This window comes from Gambusia affinis, linkage group LG15, assembly GCF_019740435.1.
Source record: "Gambusia affinis linkage group LG15, SWU_Gaff_1.0, whole genome shotgun sequence".
In the NCBI taxonomy this organism is placed as follows: Eukaryota; Metazoa; Chordata; class Actinopteri; order Cyprinodontiformes; family Poeciliidae; genus Gambusia; species Gambusia affinis.
This window is the reverse complement of record NC_057882.1, coordinates 12,522,116-12,541,629: the sequence shown is the minus strand read 5'-3', so window position 1 is coordinate 12,541,629 and position 19,514 is coordinate 12,522,116. Positions and strand designations below refer to the sequence as shown.

Sequence of the window (19,514 nt, the reverse complement as noted above, 5' to 3'; positions counted from 1 at the left end):
AATGTCTCCCCCTTTTTTTTTTTCTTTCCAAAACTGGCAGTTTTAAACAAATGACGTACTTGATTTAAAACAAGCATCCAAGTAAATACAGAGTAGGTTGAATGTCCGGTAGGCTATGAAACAAACACCATCCCAGCTGTTTCAGATGTACACAAGCATGACGTGTTGAAATTGGAGTATCAAAAAAAAAAAAAAAAAAAAAAAAAACTGGTAGAAAATGCTGCCAGTTCAACTGATCCTTAACCTTATTTATGTTACTGATGCTTGTCCTAAATGTTCTGACACTGGAAATATCCTTATAATAACACAAGAAAAGGACTTTACCTCACTAAACATAACATTTATCCAACTTAAGGTTTCACCACAAAAATATCTCTTTAAAGGATTTAAATTACTTAAGTACCTCAGGGATTTCATTGCAAACCATGGCTTTTTTTGTGTGTGTGTCGTCTTCAAAATATAAAACAGTAATTACATCAGTCCATCTACATGAAGCCGTTTCTTATCCGATCGCTGCCGTTTCCATGGATTTCTTTTTTTTTGTTTTTTGTTCTGTGTTTATCAAGTTAATTTAATTTTATCTGCATTGCCATGACGCCAAAAATGCTCCTTAAGGCACTACAAGAGGCAATTCCCATGTTCCCGCAATCAGAAGTCCAGATGTGTGTGATTGCCCTCTGTTAGTGTGACAGCTCATAACCCCAAATGAGCACGTGTTGACTTATTGGCTTGAGTCCAAGCTGATGACGAGGAAAGCGTCACTTCCAGGATGCCCACCTTCGAGGGGTGGAGGGTTGTCGGGGTCACGTGTCATGTGTCGGAGTGGCTCTTTCTATCCTTAATGCACCAGTGGGGTTTAAGAATCACCTGCGAAACAGAAAAACCACATAGATCATTTCAGCGTCTGAAGTTCCCAGCTGCTCAAATTTGATGGGATGATCTTTTCAATTTAGTTGAGAGGAGACAAATGAAGGAAAATAATCTAAACTGTTGGAATCTTCTAATTAAAAATTACCAATTTGGTATTTCTATTACTAGCAGACAAAACAGGTCAGTTCTGACCTACATATTGTTTTAAATCAGGATTTTAAACTGGAGCTGTTTAGAGGCCAGAGAAGAAGAACAAATGCCCACATTTCATTAAATGACATTAGAACTTCTCACAATGTGTATGACGGAGTAACGTCACTGCAGAGCTGATGCAGAGATACTCAGTTAGAGTCAACACTATTAACAAACACAACAAGCTGTTTACACTCCTGCTTTTCGTTGCACCAGTTTCCGTATTTCCACAAATAGTCTATTTTTGGACAAATATTCAAAATGTACAATTTGTACAGTTTTTGTACTTCGTTCTACTTCTGTCATCATCTGCACAACTGTATAGTTTTTCTTCTGTTTTGTATTTCAGTTTATTGTACAGTCTACTCTGTTTTTATTGTTATTAATGTGCTTCCATTTGCTTGTCAAGCTGCTTCATCACCAGCAGCAAACAGATGTTTCTTCCTTTCCTCACCGTGGAACAAATAAATAATTATGACGATTCGTTTTATTTCTAGGCGCCTTTAGACACTCAAGGACATCGTTCAGAGACAAGAAGGACAAACAAAGATAATTCTGGTATAATCTATTTTTACTAATAAAAGAGCTAATCTGTGTTTAATGTTCAGATTTTTCTAGCAAATAGGGGCTAATCTAAGTTTGTGGCAATGCATGCTAGATAAATGTTTTCTTCTTAAATATTAGGAAAACTGTGTAAAAGTGTGGAATTTTAAAAATGATACATTTAATGCAAACCCTGAAACTCTTAACATTACCAGCCCCCATAGCGAAATACAGCAGAGGAACACAACATCATGCTGTGAGCGCGCTTTTCATCCGGTCGTAATTAATGGGAAGATCAATGAACCTTGATACAAGACTCTCTTTGGAAGAAAAACCAAATCTGTTAGAGCCTGTAAAAAGTTTGAAAGTGAGTCTGGGAAAAAAATTCCCCAGAGCTGCAGGATTCAGACCCCTGATCTATCGCAAAGAAACCCACCAGTGTTAGTGAGTGTGAGAAACGACGGAAGACCTACCCTTTAGATTTTCACACTCTCCGTGCCGTAGACGTTGTAGCCTTCACGGTATGTGGCAAAATTCTGGGCGTTTGCTGGAGGGGCTGGCTTAAAGTTTTGGGCGTTCTTCGCCAGCTTGAGCTTTTTTGTTTCCTGCCGTGACTTATAGCAGAACTCTATCAAAGCAACGGTCATAGCCAAGCCGAGCCCCCCGACCAGAATATAGAAGACGCCTGCCACGTTGCTCAGGCTCAATGCACTTGTCTTGTCCTGGGAGAGGTACAGACCACCATTAAGGGGTTTTAAACGGACACTGAGAGGCACAAAACCTACATGAACACTGCTACTCTATCTCTAGCAATTACTCTGAGGAGGTCGCTAAATGTGTGTATAGACATCCTGAAGTATAACTGCCTAATCTGACTAAAAACAGTTCATATACAGACCTCCTCCTCTTAATCAATCTACAAAGAAATCCCTGAGAAGGTGAATGTAGAGAGACTTGTCGACTATCCTGCTTTGTGGTCTCTTTACGAGGCCACACAGAGGAAGGCGGTCGTGGTCGTACAGGTCTACAGATTAGCTTCAATTTACTACCATAGCTGCTGAACTCAACCTTGACAATACTGCATCTGTACAGTCAGAGTAGCAAGCTGTAAAAAAGGGGAACTGAACCATTTTGCTGCTATTAAAAGCCAAACAGTAAGATTGAAATTCATTTCTGCAAGTGTTACCATTTGCATTAAAACCCAATGGAACGGTTCCAAAACCAGTTAAATCTGCTTTTATATGGTAAAAGTCGGATTGCTTGTATGCAAGCTAGATATTTTATGATAATTGAAAATGCATAAAAAATGTTTGTTACTCTGACAATCCATCATATGTCAGTGTGACTATTAAATACCTCCTGGCCACTTACTTGCTATCAAGTGTCTCTTTGGTTTTGTCAGGGCAACAATGGCCTTTTCTGTGTTCAAAAAAAGTTGGGCAGCTGCAAAAAAATGCAGAAAAGGAAAGAATTTAACTTTTTTTGTTTTCTTTTTCAGTAACATAATAATTGTTGAAAATAGCTTACAGACATTTTTAGCAACACATCAAAAAGAGGCACAGGATGCTAAAAACTTGTCCCTCATTTCACAAACAGGGTATTTATCAGGGTAGCAAAGTTGCCGCCATTGTTCCTGATTTATTCATAAATACCAGAGGCAGCTCAGTGAAGCATTAGTGTGCAAATACACATGAGGTTGCATTGCAGAACTATTTTTGGTGACAATCGTGTCATGGGCTAGAGTAGAGGGACAAACGGCCGATCCAAATCACTGAAATCAGGTCTTTCAGTCCGTCCCATGGCAACAGTAGGTTGATAAAATCCAGCATCTAGATATGCAGACTAATTCTACAATCATTTGGGAACAGATGGGTTGTTCTCTGAAGTTCAGTAAAACCCACCAGGGTAGTCTAATTGGATGTGCAATTAGTGAAATTTCCTCACGTCTTGATAATCAAAAGTCAACTGCTAGTGGGAAGGTAGCAGGGCTGAAGCGATTAGAACGGAGGTCCACTACTTTCTGCAAGGCTACAGCATTCACACTCCATGTGGCCTTTAGATTAGTTTGAGAAGACTGTGTAAAGAACCTCATGGACGAACAGCTGCATCCAAAACTTTGTCCACGACCAAGTGCAAAGCAAAGAGTCGTGTCATTGGGTGGATGACAACTGTGGCTTTTTGGATGCTGTGTCAATGTTGTCAATTTACTGGGCTTTAGAGCAGCGGGGAAAGTTTCCAACGAAAAGGGACTCCTAATGCTTTACCACACCAAGATACTTTGGAGAATTTTAGGCTAACTTAGGGGGAATAGTTTGGAGATGGTCTCCTCCTCTTCCAAAATAACTATGTTTCAGGCAAGGTCCATAAAGACTGAGGATTTTTATGAAAGAACTTGATTTGAGTCCTGACACTAACCCAACAGAACACCATTATAAGTGGAGACCTTGAGCCAGGCCCTTTTGTCCAACATGAGTGTTTGACCTCACAATTGCACTTTTGAAAGAATGGTTAAAGCTACATTCTCTCACCTAACGTTTGACCTGCCTGAGCTGGAGTGATATGAACTCACATTTGTGTTTCGTAGAGTGTTTTAGTTGTGATCTTATCACACATAAAATAAAATACCCCAGTAATAAAAATCGATGAGCTATAGCTAAAGTCACTGCTTAGAGGAAGCATTTCTTTTTCTTTTTGCTAGATCCACATCTGTAGGAATAAGTATGTCCAAAAATACAATAATCCGAAAGAAAATGGTCCAATTTTTTTTTTTTTTTATCTGAACATCTTTGTGGGTAATGAACTGTACTATATAGAAATGAAACTATTCAGGTGAACAAACAAAAATGACAAAACCTGGAAGCCAAGGGGGTTTGTTTACAGTATCCTACCAAAAACTACAACTAGGGAGGTCCCAGACAAATCTGTGCCCCATCTTTGATGCCACCCTGGGCCACCTGGGCCACCTCCTCCTTATTGAAACTACCACTAAACATTACTTGTCCCTCTTTTTATAAAACATGTTGCTATGTTAATTACTTGTAATTATAATGGATTTCTGGTTTTCATTCAGTTTTGGAACATTCTGCACAGCAGCCCAAGTTTTTTTTTGTTTCTTTGTTTTGTTTTTCCTTTTTTGTCAAAGGGTTTAACAACAACTCCACATACAAATGAATAAGACCAACAACAAACTAAATTTCAATAGACGTTTGGATGAAAAATAGCAGTATAATGGTTTCAGTTCTTGTCGTTAAAACTTTTTAAGAGTTTAATGGGATGAATACAAACTGTGTGTAATCATGCTGCAGTTTTATGTGTCTGCACAGAGAGATAATGGCGTGGAGTTAAAGTAAAGCCTCAGTGCCCTGGTGTGTAAATAACCTAAACTGCGGTGTGTGAAGGTAATCTAGTCTCCATGACTGTGTTTCATGCCAACATGTCTGAGGATGTATGCTCTACATGTCTGCATATGAACAGTGAAGGTAAAATGCATTTTTTCCATCAGTATAAAAAGACCTGCAGCGACTGACCTTACTTCCAGAGTCCTTGGTTCCACATTCACCCTTATCGTACCACCATTTGTTTTTCAGCTTGTCTAAGATGCCTTGTTCACTGAGTTTCAATACTGCAAGGTTTACAGGAGTTCTTCACGTGGGAAATAACATAAATAACATTGTAATATGTTATTTTATGTTATTCAACTTTTTTAAACTACTTTATACTGTACAAAGCGATAGAGTAGGGTCCTGGCCAACATGTCACAGATAGCAAGCAGCACTACATTGTATAGCAATAAAAGACTTTCACCATCCATGGCTAACCTAGCATGCCAGACCCCACCTGTATCGCTTTGAGTAATCGGCACACACTGATCACAAGGACAGAAGAGATTAAACTGTGCAGAATAAAGCAGCTGCTGCGTAGCTTTCAAAGAATGAAGGAGAAACAGAGGCAATGATTGCTGAGAGCACTTCTTCTGGCTGTTTGGTAGCCTTTTGTTGCCGTTTGGCAAAGTGGATCTAACAGGAACCCTTTCCTGACTAACAGACAATAACAACAGTCCGATAAATACATAAACACTGATTGAGATTAATGTCTCGCAGATTGACCCGTTTAAAAGGGAGAGCAAGTCCAAAGGTGTTCTACAAATTTGGGTTTGGTTTGCTCTTCTGATCGAATCGTCTGCTGCTCCACAACGGACAGAAACGACGACGAAACGAAGCCCTACGACGCTGAAGGCAGATGTCAGACGTTAACTTGTTCTGCGAGACATTATGCTCAAGTTTCAACTGCTCCATTTCCAAGCTTATTTCCTCTCAGAAAAGGCTCCGGCGTCTATAATCTCAAATCAAATATATTGTATTCACCACTGTGTTTCTAGAGTCAAACAGATAGAGCCTGTTTTGTAATGGAAATTGAAGGGGAGAGGAAGGGTGGCGTTTCGTCCTGGTTTCCAGTCAGAAGAAAGAAAAGTTAATCTATGACAATTTTAGTGGGGCATATTTTCTCAGCAGCAGACAGAATTTAAAGTACAAATATGAAATATGAATCTCATAGCTTTTTACATGTTATTCAAAGTAACTCATGAGAGGAGTTTTTAGGTTGTCTTTAATTTAATGAGTTATCTGAATCAAGAAATTTGGATGCAAGACTGCAAGTACGGCAGTTTGTAGTTGAAGACATTTTTGGATTACATTCATTAAAATGTACTTAAACAAGGATTCCTGCTAGGCTTTGAAAAAAGTCTGCCAAATATGTAGTTTGAATATACATGTTTAAGTCTAAATAAATATGAATGGAGGAAACTGTGAATGAAAAAATTTTCGAGTTTTCAGACTTTGAGTTTGTTCCCAGAATGTTTTCAGATGGGGAACAAGAAAGATGCAAGAAAATTCTGGGAGTTATGTTATGCAAGCATAGATATTAATTTATGAACTACAAATAAAAATGATATTAGCAAGCATGAACAAATTGAATTCATAACAAAACATTTTAAATTTGAGATTATCTGGTCAGAATGGCCTGTTAAATGCCTTCGCCCAGCCATCCACTGACCTCTTATAAAGCAACATTACAAAAAAAAAAACAACATGAATCCTGTTATAGTCGGTGTTTTGGTTATGATACTGATTGTACCAGAAAATAAAACAAAAAATCTGCAGCCGCCCGTTTACAGCTCTATTCTTTCCAGTTTCCCCATTCATCAATTTGCATCCAGCTCTCTCCATACAAAAAACATTTTCTACCCGTGTGCATAATCACTGGATATCAGTTTATTTCTTTAAATATTTTGAATTTAGATTAAATGTGGACATAAATAATGCCACAAGCATAATTTAATTGAACATTATGTTCTAAAAATTTCCTATTACACCATCCAGGCTTCCAATGATTATTAGCCAGTTGACGTTTACTAAAAATGACAAACTGGAAACTCTGATCAAACCAAAACACGTCTGAGCGACTTTTTGCTGGGAGGCATCATCTGACGGACTCACATAACTACATTTCCTGTGAATAGACTGCTGGCAGATTATAAAACACTGCTACAAATCATCAGGTTTCAAAGTTGGTACTAAGAACCCCCCAAAATATTAATTATAAGAACTGATTCAAGATCGGCACAGTGGACAGCTTCCTTTTGGACCTGAAAGAGTTTGGTACGAAATGACCCAATTTACAGTACGGCAATATAAAATGGCAAAGGGAAGAAATGAGAAGAATCTTCAGGTTTTCTACGACTTAAAAACGACTTAAAAAAATGGATTCAAACAAATTAAGCTTTGACTGATAAAACTTTTTAAGACGTCAGTGTGCAATGCGATATGGCACTGTGTACCTTACACAAAATATATATTTTAATTCTAATTAAATTCATAATTAGAATTGATTAACCTAATCTTGGGTATAAAAGTGTTGAAAAGTGTCATTTTGCACACCCCTCACCATTTTGAATTCATTCAAAACTCTATCATATTGTTTATTTTGGGAAACTTTTATAAATAAAAAATACATTTAAAAAAATCCTTCTATTAATTGCAAAGATCAAAGTTTTAACTTTACTGATGTGTCTGCAAACAGATTCCAGGTTCAACTAATAAAAAAACCAAAACATTCTGATTCTGCCAAAAGAGAAAATTTGACAAACACCTGTGCAAAAAAAAAAAAAAGAATCGACATATTTGTATGTTGCCGTTTTTATGTGAAGACTGTATTTCCTTTGTCTTTTTTTTATTTATTGTGAGGATGGCTGGATTACATCATATAAAATCTAAGTGCCAAAAAGAGCACATTTGTTGCTGCGTGTTTTGCACAGGAGTTTGATTTGACACGAGAATGTCAAGTCATGACTTTACCTTCCAGTCTGTCTGCAAAACAGGAGCGCGGGAAGGGGAGAATGGAAAACACTGACGATCATTCGCACAAACACAAAACAGCTCATGCAGACAAAACAACGACTCAAAATCATAAACCGTGAGAACGAATGAGCACACAGGAGAGTACGGCACATGTCTCAAAATTATTATCATCATCTGTCTAGATTCAACGTTTTCTCACGTAGTTTTTGGGTTTGTTTTGGCATCAGTGGTCGTTACATACAATATATTTTCCTTTCCTTCCTAAATAACACACATGCTTTTCTGAAGGCGAAATAAGGAAACGGAAACGTGGCAGTCACATGTGGTACTGGTTGACTGATCATCTCGGCTCCTTCCAACCATGCCCTAAAAAGCGCTGAGCCAAGCAAGAGGAGGAAGGCGTCTTCGTGTTATTCTCTGGAAGCTTCCATGCCCTGCTCACTCAGAAATGGATATCAACAGAAAATGGCAGCGAAGTCGCCGTGCTCTCCTCTTTGGTGGTACTGCTGTCATGATGCAAGCTGGAGAGCAGATATGAACTCAGAGGTACCACAGGATGGTGTCTAAAACAGGAGGGCAGGGGTTTAAATATCGTCAAAATGACTCTGATGAAGGAAAAGATCTGAGGCGCTCTGCAGGGCCGAGCTCCTGTACGGCATCATGCTACTAAATCTAAGAAATGCTCGCAGCGTGACAAACGAAAAAAAGAAAAATCACAAAAATAGAAGTTCATCTTTAACATTAAATGGCAAAAGAAAATATAACATTTAAATTACAGGGGTTATTTACTCATTTCAACATTTATTGGTACATCTTAATGAATTAAGAGTATCATGAAAAAGTTATTTAATTGATAATGTGAAAAAAAATTATTTGCTGTCATGTAAGATAATACGTAAAAGCAAATATTGTGTATTGTCTTACATAATAGACAATACATTAGCAAATATTTTTTACTAAATATTTATATTTACTAAAAATATATTACTACAGCAATGTCAGCCTACTAAAAAGTATGTCCTACAGAAGAGGTGTCCAAAGTGTGGCTCGGGGGCTAATTGTGGCCCTAGAAATTATTTTGTTTGGCCCCTGATCACACATAAAGAATGGTAAAAATTTGACAAATAAAATAGGAAATAATTAATGACCAAAAAAGGGCTGTGTTTTAAAAAAAAATATATAATTTCAATAAGGCAACATTCTGAAGTCCTATTTATGTTTTGGATATTTAATGATATACAGATTTTATTTTTTTTTAAATTACATTTTAGCAAGTAAAATTAAGAAAAAGCACAGACTATTTTTAAAAAAATATTTAATCTATTGTTTTGGCCCACCAGTAGATTCAATTTGTCAGTTTTGTCCACAGGGGTAAAAGGTCTGGACACCCCCGTCCTACAGTATCAGCACCAGATTCTTGATCTGGGCTCCTTTAGCATTAATTGCTGCATTAGAGTGATGCTGCTGTTGCTCATCTGCATTGTTGGGTTTGGTTCTTAGTTTCCCTATGGGGTTCAGGTCAGGAGACATGGTAGGTCAGTCATGCTCAGTGATATCATGGCCATCAAAGAAGGTTTCCGTTTGTTTGGCAGAGTGGGGAGCTGCTCTAAAACTTCCTGTGCTGAATTTGGCCTTGATAAAACCCAGTGGACAACCACCAGCAGATGGCGTGGTTTCTCCACATCATCACTGACTGTGGAAACTTCACACTGGACTTCGAGCAACATAGATTCTGCTCCTCTCTTAGACCTTGATTTTCAAATCAAATACATTTATTTTCATCTGAAAAGAGAACCTCTGGAAGAGAATCAGGTCCTTTTTTTCCCCCTTAGTTTGTTTAAGAGGCTGCTAACATTGTCTTTGGTTCAAAAGTGGCATTTTATTACATTTTTTTGTGGCACTATTGGTATTTAGTCAAAGACTAATTGACTAATAAACAATAACAGACAATAAACAGGTACAGTTTATCACCTTTTGAGTTGAAAAATAGACAATAAACAGGCACAGAGAGAAAGTGGCAAGATGGAGCAATTACATCAAGAATAAAAACCTCAAAAGAGTGAAGATCTGACACATCTCCAAAATATCTCCCAAACTCATGAAGGGATTTTGTTTCACAACCTGCTAAAGGCTTGTGCAACATTTGATGCCACACTTTTTTCTTCCACACAACTTCAGTAACCATGCTTGGACACTGTGATTGTCTTTTTTTTAGTTTGTTTTTAAAGGTCCATTTTCCATCAGTTCTATGTAATATTCAGATTGTATATTGAGCCGTGAGGACATAATCATCAAAATTAACTGGAATAAATATTTGAAGCATACACGGTAATTCTGTATTTAACAAGCGTTGTGGTTTCACTTTTTGATTTGAATTACTGAATTAAGTTATCAATGATTCTCTGATTCATTAAGATGTACCAGTGTCACAACAAAACTCAACTTAAACGAGTCATGTGTCATTTTGTGCTTTTTGCCAGATGGGATAAATTAGCAAAGGTTGCATAGTCTCACAGTTTTCTGTTGCTTACCATATTTGGAGACAACATCTTACTGACAAGAGGAAAATCAAATCAAATCCCTTCATACCCCTCTGGCAGTTCTCTTTACTACAGCGGATTTTTACCAGGTGAGGGTGTCTATGGAAAGACTTTTACTGGTCTTAGATCCAGACCAAGCAAAAGGTGGGAAGATGTCAGAGGAAATAAAAAATAAAGACAAAAATAAAGTTTGTCCTGTTAGTTGTCACTCTGTCATTAGAATTCTCACGTTTGCCTGAGATGCTTAGTCCCCTCAAGACAACGCTGTTTCCCGTGCCTGCCCTAAACTCTGAGGCGGCAGATCGGAGAGTGGATTCCTACCGGCGTTCATCGCATAGAGACATATAGAGACTCCCCAATTGGCCTGTGGGTATAAAAAACTGAGGAAAACGTAGTTTCTGCCTTTCATACCCACAGGTCAAGCTGCTACTCAGTCACAAACACTGCTTATTGTACTTTTACATCACAGAACTTCACGTTTTCTCACGTACTTTTTTTCCTCCTCCATTAGCCAAGTAAAGGGTTCCCATGTGATCACAGCTGTAGATTAAATAAAGTGATGACTAAAACAACCTTTTTAGGCTGTTTTTTGTTTTTTATCAGTTACACGTCAGCGGGCGCTTGGCCCCTGATTCTGCAGTCAGTGACGACAGCCTTGCCGATTACTCTGTTCTAGGATACCCGATTTTGGTGACATCGAGGCTGACCTTAGAGTCACCTCCCCCGCTGCCGCACTCTCCCTTGTCGTACCACCATTTGTTTTTCAATTTGTCCAAGAGGCCTTGCTCATTCAGTTTTAACACTGCCAGGTTAACAGCATTTCTTGAAACGATAAAACATAGCTTGTAAGAAAATGAACAGGTCCGTGAGAAATCTAATATGAAATAATTAGTAGGAAATAGTGATCAAGATCAATGGTTCAGAAGGGTAGCACGGGAGGGACAAATTGGTAAAAGAGTTCCACAGGAGTGGAGGGATAAAAAGCACTTTTACAGCAAAACGAAATGTTAAATATTAGAGAGGTGGCATGGAGGGTTACATTGCTTGTAACTGAAGTGTGCGGGATGGGGACATTCTGTCATTGTTGAAGTAAGTATAAAAAAAACATCCAGCATGCAGCTTAACATTCACCACAACCGACAGACCAGCATGTAAAACTAGCAAAAGAGATTCCGGAATAAATCAGAGTTAAAGTAAGGGTAAAGCAAAAAAAGAAAAAAAGAAAAAAGAAAAAAAAGGAGCACCACAAACAACAAGGAGGAGGAGAGCTTGTAGGAGAAACTCAAAGAACAATCAAGAGGAGGTGGTGTTGCACACTGACATCCAAGTGGAGACACAGAAAGTGAGTCATATACCATAACGTTTCAGAACAAAACAATAAAAATGACACAGTCAAACCAGAAACATAGGACAAGACAATAAATGTGTTGATTCAATTCAGATAACCCATAATACTGTTTCACCTAGAGATGCACTTGGAAACAAAATAGAAGAATTAAGGAGTGAGGAAGAAGAGTATGACAAAAGGAAACATCAGGGTAGGTGGAATACTATAACAACAAAGAGGATATTGTTATATTATCCCACCCACCTTAATGCTGAGCTTTTAGGTGTGGCCACACCGTAGCCCTTAGAGTCGAGGTTGCCGCCCACTTTCATGGTGTCGCAGGGCTTCCGCTGCTCTATGTACTCGTTCATTGTGGATTCGAGCAGAAAGGCAAACTTGCCCTTCGACTTCCGGACCCGGGAGACCCCGTCCGGTGTCGTCTTGACAAACACGGTGGGTTCGGCCGATTTCATGTACGACCACATTTTCTCATAAACGGCTATTTTGGAGCGCTGCATTCAAAGGAAAAAAGAGAGAAGAGATGGGAGGTTTAGTTGACGAAAGCATGCATGGAAACTGCTGTAAAACAAATCTGCTGGAGACCGGAGCTGTCATTCAAAGTTATCACAAAAATATAACAACTATTTTAGAAAGAATAACTTAATCTAAGTAGAGCATTTAAAAAAATTAAGTCTGTTTAAATAATGGATTAAGGCATTTTTTGCCGTGCTGCTAACGGTGCTAACGCTGTTAGCACGGTAGCACCAGCGTAGCTGCTAATGGTTGGTAGCACTGTTGATTAGCGGCAGGAGGGTCTTCGGTACAAGAGTACTACCAACCGTCGCTGCCAACGGCTGGAAGTACCGTTGCTTAGCAGCAAGAGGGTCCTGGTTTCAAATGACAGCCTTGGACATTTATTTTCATGTTCTCCCCATGCAAGTGTGGGTTCTCTGGGGATACACTGGCTTTCTTTCCACTGTCCGAAAACATGCTTTTTGGATTAATTGTTCGGTCTAAAATGCCCTTAGCGGTGAATGTGTGGTTGTTTGTCCCGTGTCTTACTGTTGGATTGGCGATCGGTCACTGTAGCACAGAGGAGGTTGTGGATTTGATTATTGCGTCTAGTCATGATCCTTGTAAAACTGCTTATAGAACCTCAATAACCAGCTTTAATATCTGATAAATACTGGTAAAAATCTGTTACTACTGATAGTCTGGTTTATGGTTCCCAACCCTATTACATATTTTTACGAGAATATGGTACAGCTTGACTTCTGGCAATCTGCTGTGGAAGTTTATAGAGTTACTAGTGTGGTAAAATTCAATCTTTAGCTCAGGAAGCACATGGGTAATTTATATTTTATTTGAACTTTTCACTAGAGTGTCCATAGCTGCTTCACATAGCTTAGAGTCTCATGAAGTAAACCTTGAACTAATCGCAATCATGTCTATCGGAGGAATGTTAGTATCAGCAGTTAGACATGCATGATTTTGGACTGTGGAAGGTCGAACCGGGAGAAATCCAGCAAAGACTGTCACAAAACACATAAACATTAATGCTTACCAATATATGAACATGAAATTAATTGTGTTTTTTTATTATTTTGGTTCTGCAAGTGTTTTTTATTTTTTAATTTCAAAAGGCAGAAATTTGGGAAAGAAATTGTAAAAAAAAAAAAAATAAAATAAAAAAATAAATTCCATGGAGAAAAAAAATCTAACCTGATCCTATGAATCTGATGGGTTTGATCCATGCACAGCCCTTAATGTCACCTTTCTGAGGTTCTGACTATATATGTTAGCTCCCCACTTAGCAAACAGGCTCATGAATCATCAGTTTTCTATTTACCTCTCACAGCATAATTCTGAAAGTCCATACTAGTAATTACATGCAGCTCTAAACCAAAGTGAAAATAAGTGCTGCTGCTCCTCATGACCCCACTGAGGGCACCGGTATCACAGCAGGTTCTCTAAATCATTAACACCATGCCATGATATCACGGATCGGGTCAGAGCCAGACGAGCAATGCGCTTAAACATTTCTGCATACATCAGCCTGACAGTTATCGCTCTCTCTCTTTTACATCAGAGAGGATTCACCGTTTGAATGCAAAGCACACGGCAGAGATATAGTGGGCTTTTAGCCAGCAGCCTGAAGTCGGACAATCTGGCAGCTCAGCAGCAGTAAACTCCAGACCCTGTTTAGTATCAATATTAATGGGCAGATGAGCCCACCCCCGTCTCAGTTTATGCTCCGCCAGCAGGTGACAGCTGGTGACACAATCATTCCATTTTCATATTTTTTTTTAAAGCCAATTATTCATAACGTCCTTGTCTGAGGAGAGTTTTTCATGAGCCTGCACCGTGCGTGAGAAGTTTTTATATTTTAATACAGTGCATTTATCTTGTATCTGACTCTGACAAATCTGACATTCTTTACCAAGTAATGAACGGTCAGATTTACTAAACTTATTTCAGTAACTCGTTTCACTTAGCAACATTAATTACATAGATTAACTAAACACAGATTGATGTTTTCAAGTGTTTTTTTTCCCTATTGATTGTGACTGCACCATGCAAGCCAACGTTCAAGTAGCTTATTTGTGCAACATCATTGTGAGTTTCAACCACTCAGATCTGAGTTTCCTCCTAACTGGTAAAAGACAAGAGCATCTATGGTGGAAGATCAGCCTGGGTCAGATATTATTTTTGCTGGATGGAACAACCTTGTATCGTTTACCAATTATAAAGTAAGGTGTGAATTTTAGGTTTCAATAGAAAATGAAGATAGAAAGTTCTGTGGAAAAGTTTAAAGAACTGGTTGGGAATGTGATAATCTTAGTAATATTTAGGTATTTTCCAAGTACACGGTGCCGTTTTATACCACAAATATGTTACCTTCAGTTTTTATAAAATATTATTGCTTAAAAGCTCAGTTTATAGAAATTTGGCTTCTGATTCCTTGAAATTGGACCTCTTCTCTCTTTAAGAACCTACTATCCTTTCTGACACTCCCCCTTCAACATGTCATTACTACATTGCTTCTCCCTGCCATTAATAAATGCTGTTAGGAGCGTTGTAGTCGATAGGATGAGTTCAGCAGTTTCAGCTCAGCTGCTGCCACTAGTCTGAAGGAGCTTTGGGAAAATAGGCGGGAGATTTAAGGATTTCTCAAAACATGCATGAATGAGTCAAAGCAACGCTCCAGCTATGTGTTTTATGATGGAATAAAACACATAGCTGTGTAAAACATTATCAAAATTATCAAACATTTATCAAGCTTCTGCAAGTTGATTTTCCATAGTACTCTTTAAACTCCTGACAATTACCCAACTCAGACCTATTTTGATACCAGAACATATTATTGAATCCATGCCAAATGTTAAGTCAAGTTTAAACCCCCAACGTTTCTGTAGTTTCCAGCATTGTTTCCTAAGGGCAGTCGTCTTTTAACACGTTTGACCCCTCCACTCTGAGACTGACAGCTTCACCTCTGTGGCCTAGTCAGCTGCCAGCTGGAGCTGCTACAGACGTGCATAGCGCAACCCCGATGACACTCAGTACGCTGCTAAAAATGGCCAGCGAGAGGCTGATCGCCGGTCACTGGGGAGCATGAGTACACAGCTGTCTACAATAGAGGAGAAAATAAAGAGGCTGCTTTAAACTGGGCTAACGTGACCTTCTGTTCTTGAATCTACGCACCAAGAGGGAGGAGATGCGCTACAGAGTTAACGTAAGCTTGAGTCCTCTCATATTTTAACATGTGACAGCATTTTTTCTTTATTTTTGTTGCTAATCGGAGGGTCTCATATATTTGCTAGCTCACTCGAAGCGTTTGATGGAGAGGAACCACGTCCTGTTTTCATCCAGGTTGCGGCATGAGTCAGCCCGACGTCACGTCTCGTAGGTTAAAGCAAATGAAAACATTCGGGTGAGCTGACAACCCATGGCAGCTCGGTGTTGTGCACGGCAAAAATAAATAATTCATCAGCCATGTAATGGATTTGTGGGCTCGGGCTAGTAAGTGAATCATTCTTGACATATGCACAATTTCAGTTCAGTGAAGTGTGCATGTAAACACACCTCACATGACAATAATGGCTGATGACAGGGCCTGGCCACAGTGTGAAAACAGCAGTTCTCGTTCTGCGGTGCATAAAGATGAACTGCTTGTCAGGAGCAGGATGGTCATCTGTGTGGAAAACCGCGAGACTCCTGGAGCTGTCAGACTCGGAACCACTGCTGAGAAATTTCCTCGCAGCCGCTGTTTTTTCGCGGAGACAAAGCGACTGACAAATATTTCCAATTAATACCTGACTGAACCTCAACGTGGGATCTGACAAACTGCTGACGGCCTCTGGCGAAAGCAAAATTTACGTCTACGTCTAGTTCAGGAAATGAACTGCCTTCTTCTCCTGCAGCTCCTAGTTGGTCTGTCAGCAGATGACAGAGATGAGAGTGATTCATGGCGCTGTGTATGTTTGTCACGCTACCCAAACAAAAACAGAGACGACAGCCCAAACAAAGCCGCCACGCTTTTACTGACGTTAAATATTTATCTGATAGCAACTGCTGGCTACATGCATGTTAATTATGAATTAGAACTCATTTACTGCATTGCACACGGTCAGAGAAAACAAAAAAACTGCAGTAGGTAAATTATAGTTTATGTAAAGCATGTCGTGTTGATTTTGTCATCGTTATGTAAGATCAGGTTCTGCCATTTATGATTCCAAACAGGCGTTAAACTAATCGCCTTCGCTGTTTTGAAAAACTGATGTCACGGTTTGTGATTCCTGTCTTCTCTTTCTGTGCATTTGGAAAACTTCACTGTGGAATTTTTAACAGTGTCAGAGAGGATGAAAGGTCACACATTATATGTAGTTTAAAGATACGACATGTAAAAAAGTTTAAACCCCGCAGAGGCTAAATTTCAACTTCAAAGTTTCATAAAACCCTGTGGTTTAAAAAAAATAAAAAAATCCCTTTAAAGACCGTGGCAAAAAGAAAAAGTCACAGTGAAATTACCATGTTAGTTATTTCCATTATTTCCATTTATTATGCACCCGGAGCCCCATGATTTATCTGCATTAACTCAAGCATCTTCCTTGATAATTACCAAGAAATGTTATAGCTGCTATCAATCATGAGACTTTTGATCTCCTGAATTCAAAAACTTTCTTAAAACGTCGATTCTCCCAATCTGGCGGAAAAACTGACCGACTCTTCTCGTTCCAGGCAAAGTCACAACATGTCTGTCAATTATCTGCTCATGAGGACCTTTAATAACCCACGTCTTGCCAAACAGACACTTGATTAGAGCATTCCTGACTTCAGCTGCTGCCTGTTGAGCTGATTTAGTGGGATGAGTCACTAAGAAGCCTCTGCAATATTTCATTTCCAACTGGGAGGAAAGTACCAACAAAAACAAACAAAAGCGATTTGCAGACTGAAACGCGTGTCGGTAATGTGTAGTATGCAATTTTTCTACCCAATTTGTTTCAGGAAATACTACCTTTTTCTATTTCTGACATTTTTGGTTTTTCATCTTCAGGTTTCTTGTGATTATTCTTTAGCTCAAAAAAAATATTCACATTTAAAGATTCCAGTAAAAAAAATAATCCTTGGCATAGATTCTATACTAAATTCTACACTTTGAGCTAAAACCTTCAATTGTCGCTCTTACTGTTTGTTTGGAGTAGCTGTTGAGCTGAAAGGTGAACTTCTATCCCAGTCTCAAGGCAAACCTTCCCACATCATGATACTGCCACCACTTTGTTTCACTTTTGAGGGGGTAGTGGTTCCTCGATTAATGCTCTCTCCTCACAGGAAATGGACGTGTTTGGTGTGGGTTTTTTTATGCTCTTTGATTGTCACATTTAAAAAAAATGCTATGTTAAAAATGTTTGGTTATTGACATAAAATGAACATAAAATTGATCTAAATAGATCTATTTTATTTATTATTCATTTGTGTTTACAACCTGACATGCAAGGCATTAAAAATGCTTTCATCTTTTATTTTTAGAATGGAATATAATCATCCTAAATCCCCCAAACAAACTTTAAACGGATATTGCTTTAAATTGAATCAATTTGTTAGTGCTTTTAAATCGCAGCATAAGCGAGGTTCTAAGTTACATTTTCTTTTGCACAGTTGTAAAAAAAATAAAATAAAAATGCTTCAAGTCATTCCTTCAGAACTTGGCTAACTTTGGCACTTAAATTCATCCTGCTTGAATGCCTTCATTAAAGGCGTTGAGTCACAGTGATGTTACAAGTAGTCACATCCCTACCAACTAATTTCCTCTCTAAGTGGAGCTCCTTTAACAAAAATAATAATAACAAATGATTTCTCTCTAGGAGTGTTTTTGAAAGCATTTGTTCATTTTATTACTCTAAGACTGGCTGGGTACTAAAATAAAAAGTCGTCTCTACCCAGCAGCAGACAATGAAACCCAACAGACAGAAACCTGCTGCATTCCTGCTGTTTGGATCTCAGGAGAGGAGATTGGAAGATGTGATTTAAAAAACAAAAATTTTATAGCTCCCAGTGGACTGATGTAAGCAATGCAAAATGCCCTCCAGATTGCTCCCAGTGTCTGAAGGAGAGCTTGGATTTTATATTTATCAAATGTCGCAGTCTCACTCCGAGCAATCGCACCACGAGAACGACAAGGGCTAAAAATAGAAACGGCTCTAAGCTGGACTCCGGATGTGAATGTCATTTCTATTTCCTAGGAACATGGCGTCATCTGTGAGAAAGCACTTTTGTGCAAAGAAGCCTGCAGATTAGAGTCTTACTTTTGAGTTGTTCAAACTTTGTTTTCATCAGTAGGAGCGACTCTGATCAGACTGAAACATCTCAGTTTGCACACTTCTCTGTGTATTTATTTTATGTTTTTTTTTTCAAAATGACAACTTTCTAAAGTATGAACTGCAGTTTGTGAATACACTGCAAATCGTACTGAGTAATTTTTGTCTAATTTCTAGTACAAACATCTCAGTTCACAAAACTTTCAAAGACCCTTTCAGCAAGATATAGGAGCTTGTTTTAAGACAATAAAGTAATAGTCCCACTGGCATATTTTTTCACTTAAAGCAAGACACATTTCCCAAGCTATATGTGAAATAAAAGTACATCTTTAAAATCAAGTCAATTGATTTAAAATAAGCTCTTTTCTTACTGAAAACTTAGTTTCAAGCTAGTTTTTGTCTTTTTCCTTAAGGTATTTCCACTAGAAACTAGACAATAGCAATACTTAGTAAGATTTTGTATTTTTGCATATTCTATTTGCATCTGTGCTCTTTCTTGAAAAAGATATTCAAGACCCTTACTTAATTTTGTGCGATTTAACCTCAGTTTAAATGAATCTGTTCTGTGAAGTCATTAGAGGTTTGTTGGAGGACATTAGTGATGACAAGATGGATGGTGAAAAATACAAAGCAATCCAAAAAGAAACTCTGTCAGAGGCTGCAAATGACTTGACCTCAACATACAGTCAGAGCTGCAATGGAAGGGTTTGAATCAAAGCAAATTGAAATTCAAAAATACTTTCTGGATCCCGAAGGAAAAGTAAATGCTGTTGTAACTCATATTAATTCAAATTCTTCAAAGAGTTATTCTAGATAGTGATGGCTCTTGGCAGGAGAGATCTCCAGTAGCGGCCTGTATTACAGTGAATTT

General features: G+C 38.4%; 1 protein-coding gene across 8 annotated transcripts in view; it reads right to left on the bottom strand.

The window, feature by feature from the left end:
• Nucleotides 1-19,514, bottom strand: part of gria3a (glutamate receptor, ionotropic, AMPA 3a) — a 90,268-nt gene continuing 70,754 nt past the window's right edge. For 2 of the 8 annotated variants that reach the window (XM_044140257.1, XM_044140259.1), the window contains 4 exons: nucleotides 12,093-12,340; nucleotides 5,133-5,247; nucleotides 2,079-2,327; nucleotides 1-867 (listed from right to left, as the gene is read on the bottom strand). In XM_044140257.1, coding sequence (XP_043996192.1) covers nucleotides 2,082-2,327; nucleotides 5,133-5,247; nucleotides 12,093-12,340 — 609 coding nt within the window. In that variant the 3' untranslated portion in view covers nucleotides 1-867; nucleotides 2,079-2,081. Of the gene's footprint in view, nucleotides 868-2,078; nucleotides 3,049-5,079; nucleotides 5,248-11,208; nucleotides 11,324-12,092; nucleotides 12,341-19,514 lie in introns of those variants that run through there. The other 6 variants (XM_044140258.1, XR_006372901.1, XR_006372902.1 and 3 more) reach the window with 6 other exon arrangements.